Here is a 25,635-nt window from a genome sequence, read left to right on the forward strand (position 1 = left end):
GTGGTGACTGTACACTGATGAAGAACCAGTTTGTCCAAAACATGAATTCATGTTGGGTTCCAGGCAGTTATCATTAGTGGATCTCAAAAATACTGGCAATGAGATTATAATGGCAGCCAATCAATAAGATAAGCTTCATTAAGATATGATGCATGATACTGAATTAATTAATTTATTTGCACAAAAAAATCCTAAATACCGGTAATTGTTTTGTCACAAGTGACCAATGTTTAATAAATTAAGACAGAAAACAGTGTGAAAACATTTTTTGATGACACCTATTATGGTGGTCATTTAATCTGTGAATTGTGGAGTGGGAAGGACGATAGAGTTGGTCATTGTTTTTACTGTCAAAAAAACTCTTTCTTACACTCCTGCCAGTAGTCCATGGCCATCCGCTAGCCCACCGCTGATGCCATTAGAAAAGACCCAAACTGTCTGCATTTTTTGACGTAGTAGGGATCAGGAGAAGCGGAACAGTTTTAGAGCGTCAGGGGCCTGGACACAAAGGGAGCCAGAATAAAATGCTCCATGGGTCAGAATTGGCCCATGGACCGTAGTTCTCCCATTTATTCCTTAAATCATCAGTCATCTTACAATTCCAGATCAGAAAGGCAATCCTCAGTTGAAACTGCATCACATACTATTAGCAGTTCTTTTGAAAAGAGGCTTGTATGTAGCCCACTTTTGTACTTTCTCCTAGCAAAAGTTCATCGTAATGGGAGATTATAAATTCTCCACTAAATCTTTTATATTAGCAGATTTCAAATCTTGGCCTCCGTGAAATGGGTCTGTGCTGCTTCTGTTATATGACAGAGGCACAGAGCATGAAAATACTTCCAACAAAATAAATCCAAAACTAAAGTGAAAGTCCCAAACTATGCAGCCAAATGGCAGCTCTTGAAGAAACCAGAGGAAGCTCACTATGTCGGGCCCTTTCCCATGTCCTGATTATCCAAAAGGAACAGCCTGGCCAAGCACTTGCATCAGAGTCTTTATTGTCCTTTTAACATCTGTTCCTTCACCATAGTTCATAGTTTTATTCCGCTAAGGTGTCAGGGGCACTCCAGACAGATACAGCAAGTCCTTAAATGCAGGCTGGCATGAAATTCTATGCAAAAACCAACACGTCTTGTAGCAAGCTCCTATCAGCAGGCTCTCCAGTATTATTCTGCAATTTCCTCCTCTTGGGGTTGCAACCTTTGGCCTACCACAGTCAACTTTGACTTGCCTCTGCTTTTCTGGCATTGATTTGCCTTCCTGACCATCTTCTCCCCCAGGAAAGACCCTACAGTCTCTCTGAGTATGATATTCAAACGATCTAGGTCCATATTCAATAAGCTAGCAAGTGGCTAAGATATCGGAGTCAAGTTATCTGAATAACTGGACCCGAATATTCAGCAGAAACCTTTCCCACTGAATATACTCAGCTAAAGTTATCAAGGTAACTTTAGCTGGATAACTTTTTAAATCTAACCAGCTATTTTTTTTTTTTAATATAGCCAGATAGATTTTATCTTCCACTTATGAATGCTGTAGGCCTATCTTTCTTATCCTGTGTGGATTTGATAGATCAATGTCCATACCTTCCTGGGTAAGTTGAAACCAGAGAGGTGAATTGTTAGATCTGTAATGAAATTTACTTATTTTGTTCCAGTTTCTTATCCACAAATCTGAAACTGAGCAGTCATGCCAGGGTGCATGCATTCAGAATAAATTACGTGATTCCAGTCACTTTGTGGAGATGTTGCTAAGGTCCCAGCAGATTGTCAGATCAGACTTTGATTCTGTTAGTCAGTGATCTCCGTATGCAGCTGCTTTGCAGGTGATGGAGCAATGCTTGGTGCATAGAAGACCAAGTAGATGCCCTAATCTGTTCTGAATGGCTTATAATAACTGGTTAAATAGGCACTAATCCACCCCTAATGCAATAGGGAGATTAGCGCCTATTTAACACGCGTCCGACGCGGTGCGAATGAGAGAGCGCTCATCACATGCAAATGCATGTCAATGAGGCTATTACTCAATGACTCCAATGCAAAAAATAAATGGACGACTCAGACGCACATTTATCACTCAGATATTAATGCCTGACTGGAGCAGGCATTAATAGCTGAGTGCATTGAAAAGAAGTGCAGAAAAGCAGAAAAAACTGTTTTGTACTTTTTTAAAAGTTTAAAAAAAAACCTCAGCCAGCGCATTGAAGCTTGACGTCTGTTTTCATAACCGGCCGGCCTGCATTATGCCGTGCATGCATTAAGAAAGCGGGCACTGACTTTTCAGCACCCGCTTTCTGTGCTTTTTATAGCATCGGTCCCTAGGTGTGTTCTAAGGTCAGGGATACTGGTATCTAGTGGCCAGACCCGACTGGGGTGCCATAAGTACATGTTAAATTTAGTATTTAACTCCCACATTTGAAGATAGATTTTAGGGAGAACTTAAACGAATGAAACTAGACCTCAGGCACAAAGAAAGCACATGGCGTAAGAACCCCAACACCACAACACTATCGGATTACAAACATACCCTCCATCTTTACAAGACCTCTCTTCTACAAACAAAAAAGGAATTTATGCAAGCAGAATCCACGATATACAATATGATGCCAGAGCTCTGTTTTCCTTCGTATCCCAACTCACAAAACCCGCTGCCCCCACCATCCCTGATGAACAGGCTCAATCAAAAGCCAATGAACTCGCACGCTTCTTTCAGGATAAAATCACAAACACACTTGCACTCCTCCCCACCAACACAATCCCCTCAGCCTTCAACTCTAATCACCCACCCACATCCTTGACTCCTTCGAACCCACTACCACCATGGAGATAGAATCCACCCTAAGAAAATGAAACCTTCCAGCCATCCGATAGACCACATCCCAACTAAACTTCTGCTCCTCATCCCCAGCACCATCTCTAGATCACTAACCAACATCATAAACTGTTCCCTACCCAAGGAATCTATCCAGATGAGCTAAAAACGGCATCTCTCAAACCCCTCTTGAAAAACCCAATCTGGATACAAAAGAACTCTCCAATTTCAGACCCATATCCAACCTTCCATTTCTAGCAAAGCTCACAGAGAAAGTTGTGAACAACAACTCTCTGACTACCTTGAGGAAAACAATATACTATACCCGTCACAGTATGGTTTCCGGAAATCCTCCAGCACAGAAACCCTTCTCATCTCCCTATCAGACCACATCCTCTTGGGTCTTGACAAAGGGCTTCATACCTACTGGTCCTCCTAGATATCTCAGTGGCTTTCGATACGGTAAACCATGCCATCCTGCTAAACCGTCTCAGACATTGGAATCGCGGGTCTGCCCTCAGATGGTTCAACTCTTTCCTCAACAATAGAAGCTACAAGGTTAGAGTCAACAACAAAGAATCACCAAGCTATAAATCAACGCTAGGCGTCCCACAAGGCTCTTCGTTATCTCCAACCCTCTTCAATATATACTTACTACCCTCTGCCATCTGCTCCAACCTAAAATTAACACACTACCTCTATGCAGATGATGTTCAGATATTGATCCCCATAAAAGAATCCCTGCCAAAAACTGACTACTGGGAAAATTGCCTGAAATCCATAAAAAGTCTCCTCTCCAGCCTGAATCTGGTTCTCAACGCATCCAAGACGGAAATCCTTCTCATCTCCCCTGAGCACTCGACCAACACGATTTCAGCACCTGACACACAGATTTCTCAAACAAGAGATTTAGGAGTCATACTAGACAATAATCTAATTTAAAGAAATCAATCAATAATATCACCAAGGATGCTTCTATAAGCTTCAAGTTCTAAAAAGAATTAAACCACTTCTCCACTTCCAGGACTTCAGAACGTCCTTCAATCTACGTTATTCTGAAAACTGACTACTGTAATGCTTTACTCCTGGGGCTCCCCATCTCAGCAACAAAACCGCTACAAATGCTCCAGAACGCAGCAGCCAGAATCTTAACCGAAGTGCTCACATCACCCCCATCCTCCGAAACCTACACTGGCTGCCAATAAAATACAGAATTCTACATAAAGCACTCACTATAATCCACAAAACATCACAAACAGCTCACCCTAGACCTTCAGACCCCTTTCAAACTCCATGCCTCGGAAAGACCCATCAGAGAGGCATATAAAGGAACCCTTCAAGTCCCACCTACTAAATCCACACGTCTCACATCCACCAAAGAACGTTCCTTCTCCACAGCAGGCCCAGTCCTTTGGAACAAACTACCGACTGACCTAAGACTGGAACCCTGCCCTCATCTTTCGAAGAAAACTTAAGACGTGGCTTTTCCTCCAAGCCTTCCCCTAACTCAAAATATCTCATCAGACTCAGATCAAGGAACTGAATGTTTACTACCTCATAACCTATCGTATATGATTTATATTTTAATTCCTATCTCTTCTTCCTAGCTACTATAGCTCCCAAGTTCAATCCCCTTGTTATATTGTAACTGTGCTTGTTTCGGCTTCTTGTTTGGTTACTCTGGTTTATCCCCTAGTTCCATGTAAACCGACCTGATATGAATCCCTTTCATGAAGGCCGGTCTAGAAATATGTTAAATAGTCCTAAATCACTGGATAATTCTCTCTTATGGATCTCCTCATTGCTTTCAGACCACCATATGTAGCATCAAGAAGCGTCCAGATTTCTCCAGCAGCGGCCAATGGGATGTCATCTCAGAATCGGATGGAAAGCAGGAGTCAGACATCTTTGATGCCATTTTAGTTTGCAGTGGTCACCATACGTTTCCTCATCTACCACTGAACTCGTTTCCAGGTAAATCAAGCAAGAAATGTATCTATTTTATGTAAGGGCCCCGCCCAATGGTTTTGTGTTCACTGTAAACCGATGCGATGTGCGAACGGTCATCGGTATAAAAGAACGTTAAATAAATAAATAAATAAATCTATTTGTGTATGGCATTGTAAATTTCTAGGTTTACTTTTGATCCCTGCTGCCTTTTTTTGTAAGCTATTTTTCCCCTCTTGACTTGACTATTATAATTCTCTTCTGGCTGGCCTACCTGATTCTTCACTACATCTACAACTCTTTCTAAACTCAGGTACTAGTTTACTTTCACAGTCTTGCCTCTCCTGGTTTAGCTTCACTAGTTCCTCGTCCACTACAGTTGTTCTTTTAAAGTTCAAAAATTGCTGTGGATTCATCCATGGTTGCATCATCTCTCTTCATAAAACTTCCAAAGGTCAAACTTTGGAATCAAATCCAAAAAATGGAAAAAAAAAACAAAAACAGAAGGTAAGAGCACATATGGACACATCTAGACTCCTCAATTATTAGGCCCCCTGTGAGATGTCCTCACATATTTATTTATAATATTTACATGCCATCTTTTTGTAAACAATCGAGGTGACTTAACTAGTTATAAAGTAACAATAATTATAATTCATAAACCAATAATAGAACAAATTCATGAAAACATAACCTAAACTCATCAACTTAAGGCCTTCATAAAACACAATAAAATAAAATGAAATACAATAAGATAAAATTACTAACAGTGATGTCCACACACCCCAAAAAACCCACCCGTTTAATACTCAAAAATCCTAGCCAATCCATCAGCAATCCATTAATCACCATCCTACCAAACAACTCAGTCCAAGTGTCTAACGCTCATTTGAAACCTCATCTGAAACCCTACTTATTATTTATTAATAGTTCACTGTACATATTTTATGTTTCAAATACGTAATACTCCATGTTTAATGTATACCTTATTTATTAATTGCTAACTGTTTATTTGTTGTTATTCAATGTACACCATGTTCAATGTACACCATGTATTTGGTAATTCTAATTCTGGTTATCTGTAAACCGAAGCGATATGTACTAGTACATGATCTCTGGTAAATAAAAAATCTTAAATAAATAAATATAAGGGTCTCAGCTAGCTGACTATCCCTAGCTATTTTATTCCACAGCTGTGGAATTGCAAGTGAAAAGGCTTTGTCAAAAATATTAAATTATAAAATTAGTTTTGATGATCTCATCTTTTTAATAGAGGGGGAGGGATCTTCAATAACCATCCCTTCTGAGCGTATAGGATGTGGCTCAGGCAGTAAATCTTCAGTTTAGACACCAGATATTGCGAACCGATACCATGAAGTTAAGGTACAGGTCTAGGCATTTACTTCAGGTTACACCAGGTATCTGAGTCAGATACACACAGATCAGCTATGATCTTGTCATTAGGGAATCAATAGTTCATGTCACAAAGCAAAACTCTGCAAAGTCCACAGGGGGGTAGACCCAGTCCAGGTGTTGGGCAAATAGAGCTGCAGAGAAGTAGATCAAGTCTTGAATCAGAATACAATATCACACTTCAGTGGCTTGGCAGCTTCGAGACTCTGGGAATGGTTCTTTGTAGCCAATAATCCATTTTCTCTGGTCTGTCAATCAATCTTGGAGCACAGTTTCAGTTATTTTTCTTGAAGTCATTCCCCCTGGACATTTGGTCTTTTTCCATGACTTTAGGTTCATCCACTAATCAGAGAATCAGTTCCCAAAGCTGAGCTATCCACAGTTCAAATCGTTCAGTGATCTTCCTGGGGCAATGCCATATTAGACCCCAGGTGATATTTTTGCTTTCCACAATTAGAGAAGCTCTGTGCTTATGTTAGACTTTCTTGAATTTATTTATTTATTTATTTTATTTATTTAATTTCTTTTACTATACCGATGCTCAAGACTAGGTCTTATCGTACCGGTTTACAATGTAACTGAGGGGAAACCAATTAACATCAATGTAGAAAGTAAAGTTACATTAAACAGGGAGCGTAAAACCTGGGCAATGGAAGACAGTACAGAGTTTAAACTAACTAAGAAAACAATTAGAGAGAGATAAATATAAATCAACAAAAAACTATAAGATACATAAACATAGGTTTATGTATCTTATAGATAATTCCATTATCGATTTAAGTGCGTCCAGTATTACGGTAGTAGGTGCACTGTTTATAGATGCCATAGTTTTCTCTCTTCTCGTCTTCTAGGGATAGAGAAGTTCAAAGGTCGGTACTTCCACAGCCGGGAATACAAGGATCCTTTTGAATTCCATGGAAAGCGGATCATTGTGATTGGCATTGGGAACTCCGGTGGGGATCTCGCAGTGGAGCTCAGTTCAGTTGCTAAGCAGGTGTGTGTGGCTGCAAGAAAGCCAGAAATCTTATGCAAGAATTCTTACAACCAAAATTTTCTATGCAGGAATGTGCTGGAGAGAAAAAGGCTGCTAGTAATTTTACTGCCACACTCATAATAGCTACTTATTTATTTACCTGACGTATAGACCACTTCCCCACAAAAAGTGCATACAGCTAAAAATCATTAAATGCCCAAACATAAAATCAAAATCAGACTTCTTAGTGAGCTATGTATGGCAATGCCAACTCCAGGCTTGAATCTATAGTTTATGGGGTAAGTTTTCAGGAAGATGCCCAGCTATGCACATACTTGAAAGCCTGCACAGAAAAAGATGATTTTCAAATCCAAAGTGCCTGTGGACACTGAGTTTGAAAATGGGCTTGTTACGCAGGTAAATACAGTGGGGTAGATTTTCAAAGATGCGCAGGCACGTCCATGTGCACTCGCTGCCCGGCGCACACCCATGGATGCATGCAAGTTATAAAATCGGGGGTTGGCGTGCGCAAGGGGGTGCACACTTATCCATCCTGCACGTGCTGACGCCTGCGGCCTTCCTCAGTTCCCTCCCAGCCCCCTACACTAACCTCCCTTCCCCTTCTCCTAACCTACCCGTCCTCTAGCCCTAACCTAGCCCCCACCCCCCCCTCAACTCTTTATTTTACCTTTTGCACCTGCCTCGGGGCAGGCACAGGTTGCACACGCCGGCACCTCTGGTAAGAAATCCCCTGGCACAGCGGCAAATGACCCCGCCCCTTTCCTGAGGCCCCGGGACTTACACACGTGACCGAGCCTTTGAAACTTGGCTCAGCATGTGTAAGGCCGGTCACGCGCGTATATCCTGGGGATTTGCGCTCGTAACGCTTTGAAAATCTACCCCAGTATGGGCGCATATATTTAGGCTAAGTAAAACGGGCATGCAAAGGAGCATGTCCAACTGTCCTGCCATCTACAGCCATACCTTTTGAAAATTTATATTTATTTATTTATTTTATAAATGTAAGATACAAGCATATGTATCTACCCACCAACAATCCCTCCCCATCATCATCCCCAGAATGCATTTTTTTATTGATGCAAGCAAGCGTGCATATTGCTGAAAACTCACTTCCCCTAATTTATTTATTTATTTATTTAGCATTTTTTATATACCGAGGTATAGCATAGATGCCTTCACTCCGGTTTACATACAAAACAACTTGTTACATTGAAAGAATTAAAACTTTAAAGTTTAACAATAGTGGGAAATGGCACCAAAAGAAGAGATATGAACAAAGAACATAGAGTAAACAGGGTAGATACACTGAATAGATAGGCAGAGATAACTGGGTTCTTCAAAAAGGAGGTATCAGTGGCTTGAATCAGTAGAGATTGTCCAAATGGAATATTTAAAGTTGGCAGTTAATGGGATTATAGTATAAAGTCATTGAGAGTTGTCCTTAAGAGTATGGTTGAGAAGCCAAGACTTTAGGTCTTTTTTGAAGGATTTTGAGTTTTCTTGTATGGCTGATTGATGCAGATTAACTCTATTTTTGTCTGCAGGCAATTAAGTCTTTAAAATTAGTCACAGTATGGCCTAAGAATCCCTTCAATGTAACTGGAGGCTTCCCAGACTATGCAGTGGAATGACTGGATAGCAATGAATGCTTTTCTCATTGATGCTGAAATGATGGGGTAAATGGGTTTGATGCCAGTATTAGCAACTGCTAGACTTGTGGTCAGACAATTAGTGAGAGAATATAATGGGGCTGAGATTCAGCCACTATCTGGCTGCACAGGCTGATTACACTCCACTATGTTATATTAGCCAGATAAGTTTATCCAGCTAACTTTAGGGAAGCCGAATAACAGTCCTAGACTTATCACCCCGTCCTGCTCCTCAGTGACCCAGCAAAGCGTCAGCCGCTGACTGTGCCCAAATATTCAAACACCACCACTTAAGCCAGCTAAGATCAAACTGAATCAGCTAAGTGGCACTACATTTCAGGCCCAGAATTTTGGCCGTTCAGGCTCATATAAAAACACAGATTTCTTGGATTTTAGATATATTTTACACACTGAAGAAGAATCTGGAGTGTCGTAGGATAGGAGCTACATTTTATAACATTTTAATTAGTAATTTTAGCTGGAAAAGTTTAGTCATAAGTTTTATATTGTATGTTAATTAATTTTATATATGATATGTTAATTGTTATTTGCTGTGAACCGTTCCGATAGATTCTGAGGGACGATATATAAAAGATGTTAAATAAATAAAATAAATAAATAAATGAGCCTGTAACATGATCTCAGTAAGGATTTTGGATAAGGATTAAACCCCCTGCTCACTCCCCAGATGTTTGGGGGTGGTCGTCTCAGTCTCCTTTTTATAATCTTTGCAGGTCTATCTCAGCACCAGGCGGGGTGCCTGGGTAGTGAATCGTGTTTCCGATGAGGGCTTCCCTCTCGACGTGGTACTGTACAGTCGCTACAAATACCTGATCAAACAGTTCATGCCTACAGATGTGCTGAACAGCTGGGCAGAGAATAAAATGAATGCACGGTTTAACCACGAGAACTATGGGTTAAAGCCCTGCCACAGGTGGGTTACAGTGCGCTGACCCCTCGCTACTTTTCCAGGACTGTTTAAGTAGAAAAGAAAAGAAATTAGAAAAGAGGAAGCAAATTATTCCCAGGGTCTAATCACAGGGTTACCTAGGTATTAGTGCCCTTTCCATTTCTACCTCTGAAGAAACATGTGAGGCCATTAGGCAGTTTTTACCATTTCCACAGGGGAATTGGCCGGCTGAAAATTTCCCAGTGTGGCCGAGTCCATGCAGTGTTGCACTGTGCAGATTTATTAGGGTAAGACACTGTGCATTGATCAGAAAATAAGGAGATGGAAGGGGGATAATTCACTAACGTCTGCTACGACTTAGCGAGCACGCTAAAGAGCACGCTAGTCACTAAGGATCTTGCATGAAGGAAAACCCACGCTAAATTAAGCAGGCACATGCACGCTACAGATTTACATGCTCACACACACACACCACACCACACATGGTGGAAATGAGTTCTTATCAAGCAGTCACTAATCTCTGCTAAATTTACCAAGGCCATTGTGCCTGATAAGTTTAGCACCATCTTGGGAATAAGGTATTAAATGTTTAGTGCAGGGCTCCAATCTGCGAGATCCCTCTGCCCATAGTATGTATGTATGCATTTATTTATTTAAAAGATTTTATAATCCGTATTAGCCCAAAGTTCAGTGTGGGGTATAGTATTTCATTCATAACATAAAAACAGACTACAAACACAATGAGCTCTTTCAATGCAAACCAACAGACTAATAAATATATTTTATCATACCATTTTGAATTAATCAATTGCTGACATAAATTAGCATCAAAAATAGTCGTGAAAGAGTATTATCAATAATGAGGCTCTGCATTACAAGCACATTACCGGGCACATCTAAAGCTTGCCTGAGCAAGAATGTTTTCTATTGCCTTTTAAGAACATAAGAACATGCCATACTGGGTCAGACCAAGGGTCCATCAAGCCCAGCATCCTGTTTCCAACAGTGGCCAATCCAGGCCATAAGAACCTGGCAAGTACCCAAAAACTAAGTCTATCCCACGTTACTGTTGCCAGTAATAGCAGTGGCTATTTTCTAAGTCAACTTAATTAATAGGTAATGGACTTCTCCTCCAAGAACTTATCCAATCCTTTTTTAAAAACAGCTATACTAACTAGGGATGTGAATCGTTTTAGGACGATTAAAATTATCGTCCGATAATTTTAATATCGTCTTAAACCGTTATGGAACACAATACAATACAGATTCTAACGATTTATCGTTATAAATCGTTAGAATCGTGAGCCGGCACACTAAACCCCCTAAAACCCACCCCCGACCCTTTAAATTAAATCCCCCCCCCCAACCCCCCCCAAATAACTTAAATAACCTGCGGGTCCAGCGGCGGTCCGGAACGGCAGCGGTCCGGAACGGGCTCCTGCTCCTGAATCTTGTCGTCTTCAGCCGGCGCCATTTTCCAAAATGGCGCCGAAAAATGGCGGCGGCCATAGACGAAAAAGATTGGACGGCAGGAGGTCCTTCCGGACCCCCGCTGGACTTTTGGCAAGTCTCGTGGGGGTCAGGAGGCCCCCCACAAGCTGGCCAAAAGTTCCTGGAGGTCCAGCGGGGGTCAGGGAGCGATTTCCCGCCGCGAATCGTTTTCGTACGGAAAATGGCGCCGGCAGGATCGACTGCAGGAGGTCATTCAGCGAGGCGCCGAACCCCCTCGCTGAACGACCTCCTGCAGTCGATCTCCTACCGGCGCCATTTTCCGTACGAAAACGATTCGCGGCGGGAAATCGCTCCCTGACCCCCGCTGGACCTCCAGGAACTTTTGGCCAGCTTGTGGGGGGCCTCCTGACCCCCACGAGACTTGCCAAAAGTCCAGCGGGGGTCCAGAAGGATCTCCTGCCGTCCAATCTTTTTCGTCTATGGCCGCCGCCATTTTTCGGCGCCATTTTGGAAAATGGCGCCGGCTGAAGACGACAAGATTCAGGAGCAGGAGCCCGTTCCGGACCGCCGCTGGACCCGCAGGTTATTTAAGTTATTTGGGGGGGGGGGTTCGGGAGGGTGGGGGATTTAATTTAAAGGGTCGGGGGTGGGTTTTAGGGGGTTTTAATGTGCCGGTTTTTCGATTTTTCGATTTTTAACGATTTTTCACGATTTTTCACGATATTTTACTCCCCCAAACGGCAACAATACGATTCCCTCCCCCTCCAGCCGAAATCGATCGTTAAGACGATCGAGGACACGATTCACATCCCTAATAACTGCACTAACCACATCCTCTGGCAACAAATTCCAGAGTTTAATTGTGCGTTGATTGAAAAAGAACTTTCTCCGATTAGTTTTAAATGTGCCACATGCTAACTTCCTGGAGTGCCCCCTAGTCTTTCTATTATCCGAAAGAGTAAATAACCGATTCACATCTATCCGTTCTAGACCTCTCATTATTTTAAACACCTCTATCGTATCCCCCCTCAGCCATTTCTTCACTAAGCTGAAAAGTCCTAACCTCTTTAGTCTTTCCTCATAGGGGAGCTGTTCCATTCTCCTTATCATTTTGGTAGCCCTTCTATGTACCTTCTCTCGCAATTATATCTTTTTTGAGATGCGGCGACCAGAATTGTACACAGTATTCAAGGTGCGGTCTCACCATGGAGCGATAGAGGCATTATGACATTTTCCGTTTTATTCACCATGCCCTTTCTAATAATTCCCAACATTCTGTTTGCTTTCTTGACTGGCGCAGCACACTGTACCGACGATTTCAATATGTTATCCACTATGACGCCTAGCTCTCTTTCTTGGGGTGTAGCACCTAATATGGAACCTAAGATTGTGTAACTGTAGCATGGGTTATTTTTCCCTATATGCATCACCTTGCACTTATCCACATTAAATTTCATCTGCCATTTTGATGCCCAATTTTCCAGTCTCACAAGGTCTTCCTGCAATTTATCACAATCTGCTTTGATTTAACAACCTAGTACATGAAGTATGGTGGAGATGTTTCAGAAAGGAATTCCATTCATTAGTTCCTATGACTGACAAAGCCCTTTATTAGTAGATGGCGCCCTGGACTTCATTTGCTTATCATCCCTCTTCCCACCCCCTGATTCGTAGTAGAAGGCCATCCAGGCCATGATCCCTCCCTCCCATCTCCGATCCACATCAGAAGCCTTCTCTGGGCCCTGGTACAGTTTTATACATTGTGAAACAGTGCGAGGCAGAGTAGCAGCAGAACCAACCGAAGGGAACTTCCTCTGAACTGATAATTCAGCATTCTGAAGGGATGGGTGGATGTGTTCAGGTAGGTGCATGCAGAAGGCCTTCTTATCAGAATGGGGTGGTGATGAAATTGATAGCTGGACCCCAGAGATGCCATTTATATCAAGGGTGGCCAAGTCCAATCCTCAAGAGTCAGAAACAGGCCTGGTTATCCACAATGAATAGGCATGAGAGAGATTTGCATGCACTGCCTCCATTATATGCAGATATGTCTCACATGTATTTATTGTGCTTATCCTGAAAACCAGGCCTGTGTTTGTGCTTGAAGACCAGCGATGGCTGCCCCTGCATTAGATTCATGAGTTGGGATGGAGTTGGCAGCCTCCAGAGGGGCATTTACTATGAATCAGGAGGGTGAGGGGGGACTTGGGACCTGAGGAGGAGGCCTTTGCTTCTGCTCCTGAAGATGGGGGGGGGGGGTGTAGAATTGCATCCTTGATGGAGGTGGGGGCCTTACTTCTCAATAGGGGTGGGAGGTCATTGCAGTAGAGGTGAAAGGAGGGCATTATTTTATGTCAGGTGGGTACATTGGTGAGTGGGATCCCCTGTGTTAATCAGCCCTTACATGTTGATCCAGTTAGAATGGGGGCTTTCAATATTCTCATCACAACTATTAAGAGAAAAGTGCAAAACTTTATTATCACAACTTTCAAAAGTATTTTAGAAATGTGTCCATACACTTTAAAATCACACATACACTCATTCACACCTTAAAAAACAGCAGAATACACTCGTGCCAGTATATAAGGCTCCACTGAGCCTGTATAAATATACAATACCTTTTTGATATAGCATGTACTTAAATGCCCTGTGGATATATCCACTTACAATCTATATATCTCTAACTTCCACCTCTGTTATCCAATTCTTATAAACATGGTATATCAAATTAACACTTTTAAAATTGTATATTAATGACAACACTGGCCACTGATGTGTGATTCTGATTCTTGGAATGTCCGTTTTCAACTTTGGATATAAGTTGTTTCCTCAAATATGAAATGAAAAAGAAAACCCAAACAACAAACCATTTTGTTGTGTTGCTTTTGCATTTTAGTTTGTATGTGGCTGAAACGCAGAAACGAAACATAAAAAAAAATCATAAATGAAAGCAAAAACAAAATTAAAGTTTTTCTCACTCAAACCCCTTCTAACTCTCCCTCCCCCCAGAAAGACTCTTTATAACCCCAGCTGAAAGTAGGCCCCTTTATTTTATTTTTTTTTTTTATTTGAGTTTTTTTTCTATACCGGCATTCACGGAAGTTCGTATCATGTCTGTTTACATAAAACAAGGGGTGATCAATAAATTATAAACGTACATAACTATAACATGAGAGTATACATTTACAAATTATAACAAATTATAACAAGTGCGCAGAAAAAGCAGTTACAATAAAACAAGGATGGTTCTAACTGGGAGTAGAAGAAGAGGATGATAGAAGTTTAACAAGAAGTAGAACGTGCAGTGGTTGGTAAGTCTGTATCAGTTTAATGGGTGATAATCAGTCTTGCTGTATTTGGTGGAAGAGCATCAGTCAGGGTCCGGAAAGGCTTTCTTGAACAGCCATGTCTTAAGTCTCTTTCTGAAGGTTGGAAGACATGGTTCCTGTCGTAATTCTAAGGGGATTGAGTTCCATAGTGGGGGACCTGCTGTAGAGAAGGCCCTGTCCTCAGTGTTATATGTTGGGTGGTATTGGGTGTGGTACCTGTAGATATTCTCTGTACGCTTCTCTGATGGGTCTGTTGGTGGAGTGTTTTTTGAGTGCTATTTGTAGATTGAGAGGAGCCAGTCCATGAATATTTTTGAAGATTGTGGTGAGGGATTTATGGATTATTCTGTAGTGGATTGGCAGCCAGTGAAGGTCTTTAAGTACTGGCGTAATGTGATCTCTTCTCCTCTTGTTCGTTAGGATTCTTGCTGCCGTGTTCTGAATCATTTGGAGAGGTTTAGTATGGGATGATGGGAGGCCTAGTAGAATAGCGTTGCAGTAATCTATTTTCGCAAAGATTATTGCTTGGAGCACTGTTCTGTAATCATGGAAATGAAATAGGGGTTTTATTCTTTTTAATGTGTGTAGTTTGTGGAAGCAGTCTTTAGTTGTTTGATTAATAAATGATTTTAGGTTTAGTCTGTTGTCTATCGAAACTCCTAGATCTCTTACTTTTGAGATTTGTAAGTTGGCTGGCGGGTTCGTGGTGATTTTGCAGTTATCTGGAGAGATTAGCAGGAATTCACTTTTTGATTGGTTTAGAATTAGGTTTAAGCTGGATAGGACGTCATTAATTTCTTGAAAAGTTTTCCCACAATTCTAGAGTTTTATTGATGGATTCTTTAAGGGGGATCACAATCTGGACGTTGTCGGCATAAATAAAGTGTTTTAGGTTCAATTTGTTTAGAAGTTGGCAAAGCGAGAGAAGATATAAGTTGAAGAGTGTTGGTGAGAGAGAGGAACCCTGAGGAACTCCTTGTGAAGATGGGTATCTATGGGATTCTTTGTTGTGGATTTTAACTTTGAAACCTCTGTTCTCTAAGAAAGTCTTGAACCAAGTCAGCGCTGATCCTGCAATACCGATGTTCGCCAGCTGGTTTAGTAATATGGCGTGGTTTACAGTGTCGAAAGAGTTACCCCTTGGTAACTCAGCCTCAAAGTGGGGCACTTGGCTCATCACATAAGCATTCCTTTTGTTTCCTATTTAAAATATAAACCTTAAGGTGCTTTTAAGACACAGTAAAATACAGTAAAGTGCAATGAAATAAACCAATTCACTGATGTAAAATGCTTCTTGGTGTATCACTCAAACATTGGATTTGGTCAATAGTGGGAGGACTAGAATGGGTAAATGTGAATCGGTTATTTACTCTTTCAGATAATTAAAGGTCTAGGGGGCACTCTATGAAGTTAGCAAGCAGCACATTTAAAACAAATCAGACAATTCCTTTTCACTCAATGCACAATTAAGCTCTGGAATTTGTTGCTGGAGGATGTGGTTAGTGTAGCTGGGCTTAAACATGGTTTAGATAAATTCCTGGAGGAGAAGTCCATAATCAAGCTATCAATCAAGTTGACTTTGGGAATAGCCACTGCTATTACTGGCATCAGTAGCATGGGATCTACTTAGTGTTTGGGTAATTGCCAGGTTCTTGTAGCCTGGATTAGCCTCTATTGGAAACAGGATGCTGGGCTTGATGGTCCCTCGGTCTAACCCAGTATGGCATGTTCTTATGTTCTTCTTATGTTCTTAAGGAGTTACTAAAAAGAAGGAACATTGAAAAAGTACTCTTTGGTAATGAAATAAAAGTCAGAACTAAAAGGACACGTGAAATGATTTTTTGTTTTCATTGGCAGCTGAATTATCTAAAGATCTTAAGCTAGCATTAATTTTTGGAGATAGTTAACTTGAGTAGCAAGGCTAAAGTAGATAAATAAGATATCAAGTGCGCTGAAGTTGCTCTTGTACTAGAGTATAAAAAAATATCCCTGTCTTTACAATACAGAATTATTAGCCAGCACCCAACAATCAATGATGACCTACCAAATCGTATCATCTCTGGTAAAGTCCTGGTAAGGCCAAACGTGAAGATGTTCACCGAAACTGCCGCCATCTTTGAAGATGGAACCATGGAGGAGAACATCGATGCCGTCTTCTTTGCCACAGGATACAGCTTCTCGTTTCCTTTCTTTGAGGATCCTGCCTTCAAGGTTCACAACAATAAGATCCCCCTGTATAAATTAGTCTATCCTGCTGACCTGGAGAAGATGACGGTGGCTTTCATTGGCTTTATCCAGCCTATTGGCGCCATCATGCCCATCGCAGAGCTCCAAGCTCGCTGGGCTACTCGGGTTTTTAAAGGTGAGTGAATAAAATTGACCTGGGTGTCTTCAGGAGGGACATTTTTGGAATGAGTTTCTATGAATTGATTTAAAGAAATGCTAGCACTTTTTTTCTTGCTATAATTTGAAATCTACATGTACTTCTACTTCCAAAACAGATTTTTATTTGGACATTCCCTCTCCCAAAAATAAAAAAAAGCTTAGGAAAAGGGGACAAGGGGAAAGAAAACAAAAAGAAAAAAGGGATTTTAGTATGAAAAAAAGGAGATTAATGAGAGGACTGTATGAGCATTTGCATATTGACCAAGCGACACCAGATCTTGCAAACTTATTTGTAACCAAACTGGGCCACGATGTCCCATAGATTTTAAGAATAACGAAAAACGAGTAAAGAAAAAAACGAGCCAGCACTATCTTAGACAGGTTCTAAGTAGGATTTCAAATCTGAGAAAATGGAGCCGCAGCCTTGCAAAGTGGTGCAGCAGAAAGTGACTAGCGTGTTTCTGGTTTTTAATTTTTAACAATGAGTAGAAGGTGAAAGAAAGCACAGTCTGCTCCTAGTATGATACTTCTTATTAGCATAATTATCACCTCTCAAAAAGTCTGAATTGCTGTCAGATTATCTCCATACTTTGGTAAATTCTCACACTTTCCTGCAATTTCTCCAGCCTCTCCAGGATTATTACGGTTTCTTTTGTGAAGCCTGACAGGTGTGAGTTAGCACGGAAACAATATTGTATTTCAGTGTAATTAATGCATAAGTGAAGAAGTGCTGGCAATCCTCTAAACCTCTGGCCCGTAGTCTTACTCCATCCTCTCTTTCTCATTTGCTGCCAGCAAAGACTGTTGTTCATGATGAAGTAGTGAACAGAGACATAGCAAAAGACTGTAAGGCCCATCCAGTCTGTTCATCCATCCTTTAGCATTATAATTCTCATCTCTTCCTTGGAGATGCTCTGTAGTTACCCCAAGCTTGTTTGAATTCAGATACTGTTTTTTTCACTTCCATTGGGAAGCTATTCCACACATCTACCCCCTGCTCTGTAAAGAAATATTTCCTAAGATTATGCCTGAGTCTACCCCCTTTCAACCTCATCTCATCACCCCTTGTTCTAGAGCCTCCCGTGCACGGAAACATTTGAGATACTTCAATCGCTCTCATACCTCCTTTATTTTGCCTTTTCTCTAGGACATGTTTAGATCTGTAAGTCTATCCCCATATGCTTTAGAATGAAGACCACTGACCCTTTTAGTAGCCGCCTCTGGACCAACTCCATCCTGTTTATATTATTTTGAAGGCGCAGTCTCCAGACTTGTACTCAGTATTCCCAGTGAGGTCTCACCAGGGACCTATACAGGGGCAATACACCTCCCTTTTTCTGCTGACCAGTCCTCTCCCTATGTGGTTGAGCCATGGATCTACACAAACGGGTTTAGGAAGAGAGAGATGGTAATAAAGGCAGACTCCAGTTCCCTGTACTTTGAACTACATGATGGTTAATAAAGCCCTGCCAAAGCAACCTCTGGGCCTTAGCACACTCCATTCCATTTGATGAATACTATGGGGTGAAGAGCACCCTTGCAAGGATAAGAACCTGCCATACTGGGTCAGACCAAGGATCCATCAAGCCCAGCATCCTGTTTCCAACAGTGGCCAATCCAGGCCATAAGAACCTGGCAAGTACCCAAAAACTAAGTCTATTCCATGTAACCATTGCTAATGGCAGTGGCTATTCTCTAAGGGGTAGATTTTCAAACCGCGCGAATAGGCGTACTTTTGCTGGCGCATCAGGCGCAAGCAAAAGTACGCGGGATTTTAGTAGATACGCGCGTAGCCGCTAAAATCCTGGATCGGCGCGCGCAAGGCTATCGATTTCGTATAGCCGGCGCGCGCCGAGCTGCGCAGCCTACCCCCATTCCCTCTCCTCACCTTCCCCCCCCTTACCTTTGTTGGGGGATTTACGCCTCCCGAGGGAGACGTAAATCCCCGCGCGCGCGGGCCGCTGCGGGGGACGGGTCCGGAGGGTGCGGCCATGCCCCCGGGCCGCCCCGGGCCGTAGACACGCCCCGAAAACGCCGCGCGGTTCCGGCCCCCCCCGACACGCCCCCCTCCGAAAACCCCGGGACTTACGCGAGTCCCGGGCTCTGCGCGCGACGGTAGGCCTATGTAAAATAGGCTCACCGGCGCGCAGGGCCCTGCTCGCCTAAATCCGCCCCTAAGTGAACTTAATAGCAGGTAATGGACTTCTCCTCCAAGAACTTATCCAATCCTTTTTTTTAAACCCAGCTACACTAACTGCACTAACCACATCCCCTGGCAACAAATTCCAGATGTTGTTAAATTGTTAAAGATGTTCTTCCGGCCCCGTATTTACAGATACATGAGGGTTGATTGTGGGAATTGTCTGGTATGGTAGTTAGCCTCAGAACTGTAACTCCCTTTCTAATATCTAGCAGGATAAGGGATTACGTCTGGGAGCTGTTGGGACTTGAGACCCTCCATGGGCATCTCTTGGGTTCCTCCAAATAGGGTGAAGCTATGTTTCAGGGACCTATTGTAACCTGTTTATATTTTACAAATAGCCACCAACTACGCTGCAAGTGTTGTTCCAAAATACACTTAATTTACTGGTGCCAAAGCTGCTGAACAGTGATAAGCTAATGAGTAATATATTTTCTTTTCTTCTGGTTGCACCCATGGAACATAGCTACATAACCAAAAAACAAAGCATGACAGGAGGAGAGGGGTCTCTCTTGACATTAGGATTGCTTCCAGGTTTCCTCAGGAGTCTAACCTTGAACTTCCTTGGATCCCCTTGGTACCTGTTATCCCATTGCACCACCTCTTTAACTTGCTTCTCTCTGAGTGGTGCTGCTTCTCACTTCTTCGTCCCTAAATATAGTAGTACCTGGGAGGGAGGAACAAACGGGGTCAGCAGCTAGATTGGGTGTTGAAATCTCCTTCTGTTTTCAGAAAGATACAGGCTGCAAACTCCTTCTCCACTGCTACCTGCGTCATTAAGTTAGTCACCACGTTATGATGGTGACTAACTTAATGACGGCATATAAAAACTCTTAAATAAAATAAATACATAAATAATTTAGGCCAGAGGTCTCTTCCCCTGGAGACAAATCTAGGAAATGTACTCTCTCAGGATGGAGACACTCCAACTCCGAGATGGTAAATATAAGACCCAAACGTTACAATAAACAAGCCAGGTGTATCCTCCTAGTCTAACTGATTGCAAGTCACAACCTGTAAGCCACTGAAGGCAAGGAGACTGGATACGGATGTCCTTTTATAATCTCCAAAGTAAGGGTCCTGGAACCCTCTCTTAGACCACTACACTAAAGACCATTGAGGCTACGCCTATGGGGGAGTGCCCTAGCAAACGATCTGGCTAATTACTACTCTGCCAACTCCAACACGTCTTTCAGTGGGAAAGACAGATAACCCTGGTAAGGAAGTGGACATTGTTGGCCCTTGTCTTCTGTGTTCAAATGAATAAATGTTCTGTTTTGCTTAGTGAAATTCAGCCTCCCTTTAAGCTCATATCTTCAATGTTGTTTTCTAGGGCTGATGAAGTTGCCTTCAGTAAATGACATGAAGGCTGATATTGCCATGAAGAGAGATGAACTGGAGAAACGGTATAGACTTTTATTGATATTGCATAACATATTTAAGTTAGTACTGTTAGTCAAGCCTGGTGAGGCTCAAGTGCTTTACTGCCATGTGTCAACATTTATTTTGAAAATTATATCAAAAAAATTGCACAAGCCATGCATTGTAACCAGCTGTGACTGTAGGAACTGAATAAAGCCTCAAGGTTTCCCTTTTTTACTGCTGCTTTTTTTTTCTTTGCAAGAGGCCAGATTTAGAGGACAGAGAGCAGCAGTGCAAGTTATTGCCTTCCAGTGTGCCTCAGCCATGCTGTAGAGACATCAGCATCCACTGTTCGTCCAGTCCTTGACCTCTCTACTGAGACTGAGATGGACTCCCTAGTAATTTCCTATTTTAAGGGGACAATTTTCAAACTGTACGCCTACGTGCAAAATCCACAGGTTACTCCTGGGTGAATTCTGCGCACAAAAACTTAAAATTCTGCAAAATTCATATTAGTCAAAACAACACAATTTACATGACAGTCTTTAAGTAATCCACAATCATATAATAGAGAGGGAAAACCAATCACTATTTTCACAATCTTCAAAAATCTTTAAATGAGGACAACGATATCAGACTCAAGTGCCCTGTCTTTAATCCACTGTCTCTCGCCTGCAATGGGCCCCAAGCAGTACCAGCCTCTCGTAGGAGGAAACGATAAACGATTAAAAGAAAGTCCTCATTTAAAGATTTTTGAAGACTGTGAAAATAGTGATTGGTTTTCCCTCTCTATTATATGATTGTGGGTTAAATTTGGGAAGGAGTTGCTTCTGTGTTTAGTCTTTTTAAGTAATTACATTTTAAATTAATACAGAAAAAAGTTATTACTTAAAGATGCAGAATTTCCCTAGAAATTCGCTGTAAGACTGTCTCTTCCACTCACTCTCCCTACTCCCCTGGCCACTTTGCCCTCTCAGGCCCCAACTCCTCCACCTGCCAGTACCTCTCCACTCCACTTCTAGGCTCAACCCCTTCCACTCTATCATCAGTCCCAGTTTGACCCCACTCTCAGTACCTCCCCTCACACAGGCTCCCGCTGCCCCTCCCTCTCTCACACACACGCTCCCTCTCTCTAGTACACATACACACCCCCTCATACAGGCTCCCTCACTCTCACATACACCCCCTCACACAGGCCCTCTCTCTTGCATACACACCCACACAAGCGCCCTTTCTCTCTCACACATACATCCTCACACAGGCTACCTATGTCTCTCTCACACACCCCTTCACACAGGCTCTGTCTCACATATACACAATCCCTCACACAGGCTAGCACCCTCACATACACACAATCCCCTTTTCATACACACAAGCTCCCAATCTCTCACACACATACACACTCCTTCACAATCTCCTCATATAGGTTCCCTCTCTCTGAAACCCACACTCAAGCATCTCCTCCCGGCTCTCTTACCACCCATGCTCTCTCACACCCTCCTGCTCTCTCTCACCCTCCTCTCCCCTCCCTCACACCCCCTCCTCTCTCTCTCTCACCGGGGCCTTCATCTTCGCCACGAACGAAGCACAGCCCGCGGCACATGCAGGTCTTCGTCTTCGCACGCTCCGTTTGTGGCATGCTGGGGTCCCCTCTGCTATTTTCTGCACAGAATTTGGCAATTCTGCACAGGGTGGGTGGGGGGGATTCTGCGCTCCACAGTAGTGCAGAATTCCTCCAGGACTAACAGGTACTTTGCACCCACAGACGTTGTACCTCATTTTATGCGCGTGCTTTTCCTTTGACAGTCGCATCCCTGGTACAAATTACCCTCTGAGTCTTGCACCTGTTTCGTTGTGTGCAAACTTTCTATAGAGCATAACGTGCATAGATTTGGGAATCCAGGCACTTTTGGCCTCATGGAGGCAGATAATTCCAGTGGTTATGTGTTTGTTGGGGGAGGGGAAAGTATCTCCAGAAAAAGTAGGTGAAATGTCCATGGAGTGGATAAAGCTGCGGCCTATGAACCAGGGAAGCCAAAATCCTGCTTCTCCCACGGATGCTTCTTGTGAGCTTGGGCCTCTCACTTTGTGCTCCACTGCCTCAGCTGCAAACCGAGACTATAAACTCTCCCAGGCAGGGAAATACCTTGCCCTCAGCTCAGATTTGGAAAAGGCAAGTCGTCCAATCCAAAATCCAAATCCATACAGAGATTTGAACTGACATGATGACTTTGATCAGCCACTGAAATGTGCCTTGTTTACCCAATTCCCAAATAAATAAACACATTTCAAAGTGAAAGAAGAAGCTGAAAACCCAGGCAAAGCCCGCAGGTAAAAAAACAAACAAAAAAAAGTAACCGCAGACTTTGTCCCAAAAAAGCCAACTTTGAAAACTGCCCCCTAAATGCGGACGTGAAATACAAATATAACCCCTGTCCTGCTAACTAAAAGGACACAAAAGCGCCTTTGGAATCAGTGACGCAAGTAAATGCCCCCATGCTGCCATGTCCTTTCCTGGCAGGGACACAGATAAGTCCTATCACGCTGCTTGGACTTGTGGTTGCCTTTATGGCACTTTCCAGTACAAAATACGCACAGATGTTCACACAAGGCTCAGCTTGTTCCAAAAGAAAAAATATTTACTGGAGTATTTGGTGCAAATGAATAACTTGGCAGATGGTTCACTTGGGCTTAGTGCAATCCATACAGAACCAGAAAAATCTGCAGTCACAAAACTCTGCTGCCTTAGAGGATCCTCACGGTATACGCTTTAGAGATACTCCCCCTCTGGGACTTTCCCTCACTTGGTACCTGATCAATATGCTGCAGATCTCCTCCATTGCAGTTCAAAACTGGAAAATTCTCCTGACAAGGTGCAGGCGTAAACTCTTTTAAGCAGTAACTTGGTAGCAGGTTCACAGTCCTGGCAGTCCCCCCTTCAGTTGCAGCAGCAAATCTACTCTTCCAGCCAACGGATGTAATCTTCCACTGCAGACGGGCTAACTCCCCTCTAACACAAGATCAATTTCTGGTTCTCTCACTTTCTAAATCCAGTTCGGACCCAAAGAACGCTTGGAGGCCTGGGAACCGAACCCTTGAGTCTTAGCTACCTTCCTAGAGCAGGATGGAAGAGTGGTCGAAGATATGGCAGCTGAGATTCAATGCCAAGAAGTGCAGAGTCATGCATATGGGGTGAAGGGCTGATGTGCACGGAGCAGGAGAGAGACCTAGGGGTGATAGTGTCTAATGATCTGAAGTTGGCGAAGCAATGTGACAAGGTGATAGCTAAAGCCAGAAGAATGCTGAGCTGCATAGAGAGAGGAATATAGAGTAAGAAAAGGGAAGTGATTATCCCTTTGTACAGGTCCTTGGTGAGGCCTCACATGGAGTACTGTGTTCAGTTCTGGAGACTGTATCGCCAAAGAGACAGAGAAAGGATGGAGGTGGTCCAGAGAAGGGTGACCAAAAAGGTGGATGGTCTTCATCGAATGACTTATGAGGAGAGATTGAAGAATCTAAATATGTATACCCTGGAGGAAAGGAGGAGCAGAGGTGATATGATACAGACTTTCAGATACTTGAAAGGTTTTAATGATCCAAAGATAACAACAAACCTTTTCCATCGGAAAAAAATCAGCAGAACCAGGGGTCACGATTTAAAACTCCAGGGAGGAAGATTCAGAACCAATATCAGGAAGTATTTCTTCACGGAGAGGGTGGTGGATGGCTGGAATGCTCTTCCGGAGGAAGTGGTGAAGACCAGAACTGTGAAGAACTTCAAAAGGGCATGGGATAAACACTGTGGATCCATAAAGTCTAGAGGATGTGTATGAAGAGTGGGTGGCTTGTGGGAATGACGGCTACTACCTGGAGATAATACCCTTATTCAATAAACATGCACACGGTTAATGCGACTCCAACATTGCTCTAAGCTTCAACGGCAAGAGGTAATGTGGAAAAAAAGGATTTCCATTCACAAAAAAGCGGGGAGTAGCTTGCTTGTTACGACAGTTACTACCCCAAACCAAATAAGCCTGATACTCACTTTTAATGCATATCCAGCATTAGGGATGTGAATCGTTTATCTGATGATTGAAAATATTGGACGATATTTTCAATCTCGTCAGTTGTCGGGGGGTCCCCGATAGCGATAGGAAACCCCACGATTAATTACGTGGGTTCTCTTATCGTTATGGTGGGCGGGGGGGGCGGGAAAAAAGGGCATTTAAAAGTAAAACAAAACACAGCTCGACCCTTTAAAATTAGTTCTTTAGTATCCCCCCCTCTCTCTGGACCCCCCAAAAGTTTTCAGTACCTGGTGGTCCAGTGGGAGACCTGGGAGCATTCTCCCGCTCTTGGGCCATCAGCTGCCAGTAAACAAAATGGCGTCGATGACCCTTTGCATGTGAAAGGGTATCTATGCCATTGACCGGCCCCTGTCACATGGTAGGAGCAATGGACAGCCAGCGCCATCTTTAAAAATGGCATCCAGTGGCTCCTACCATGTGACAGCGGCCGACCAATGGCATGGATACCCTGTCACATGCTAAGGGCAAAGGGCCATTGGCGCCATTTTGTTTACTGGCAGCTGATGGCCCAAGAGCGGGAGAACGCGCCCGGGACCCCCCACTGGACCACCAGGTACTTAAAAATTTGGGGGGGGGGGGGGGGTTGGAGGGGCCAGAGGGTGGGGGATACTAAAGAACTAATTTTAAAGGGTCGGGCTGTGTTTTTGAGTTATCGGCTTGGCACAGTCGATTAAAAAAAAAGAAACAAAAAAAATTGTTTGGACCACGGGAAAATAATTTCCCGATGGTCACGAATCCGGAACAGATTCTGGTTTCCGATTCACATCTCTATCCAGCATAGCTCTCTGCTTCAACAGCAAGGGAGAAAGACTGATACTTCACGCATATCCAGCATAGCTCTCTGCTTCAATGGCAGGGGGAATGGGAGAAAAGTGCATCTATTAGGGATGTGAATCGTTTTTTGACGATTTAAAAACAATCGTCAGATATATTTTAAATCGTCAAGAGTCGCGATACAATAGAAATTCCCCCGATTATATCGTGAAAAATCGGGGGAGGGGGAGCGTGGGGAAATCCTGCACAACAAAAAAAAAACCCCCTAAACCCACCCCGACCCTATAAAATGAAATCCCGTACCTGTGGTCCAGTGGGGCG

The 25,635-nt window shown here is 42.9% G+C and overlaps 1 protein-coding gene across 1 annotated transcript in view; it reads left to right on the plus strand.

Annotated features, from left to right (window-relative positions):
• Positions 1-25,635, plus strand: part of LOC115099784 (dimethylaniline monooxygenase [N-oxide-forming] 5-like) — a 42,764-nt gene that overhangs the window by 4,117 nt on the left and 13,012 nt on the right. Inside the window, exons 2-7 of the mRNA XM_029617630.1 lie at positions 1,658-1,793; positions 4,573-4,785; positions 7,023-7,165; positions 9,549-9,748; positions 16,512-16,867; positions 20,424-20,496. Coding sequence (XP_029473490.1) covers positions 1,658-1,793; positions 4,573-4,785; positions 7,023-7,165; positions 9,549-9,748; positions 16,512-16,867; positions 20,424-20,496 — 1,121 coding nt within the window. The remainder of the gene's footprint in view (positions 1-1,657; positions 1,794-4,572; positions 4,786-7,022; positions 7,166-9,548; positions 9,749-16,511; positions 16,868-20,423; positions 20,497-25,635) is intronic.

Source organism: Rhinatrema bivittatum, chromosome 10 (assembly GCF_901001135.1).
Source record: "Rhinatrema bivittatum chromosome 10, aRhiBiv1.1, whole genome shotgun sequence".
Taxonomy (NCBI): Eukaryota; Metazoa; Chordata; class Amphibia; order Gymnophiona; family Rhinatrematidae; genus Rhinatrema; species Rhinatrema bivittatum.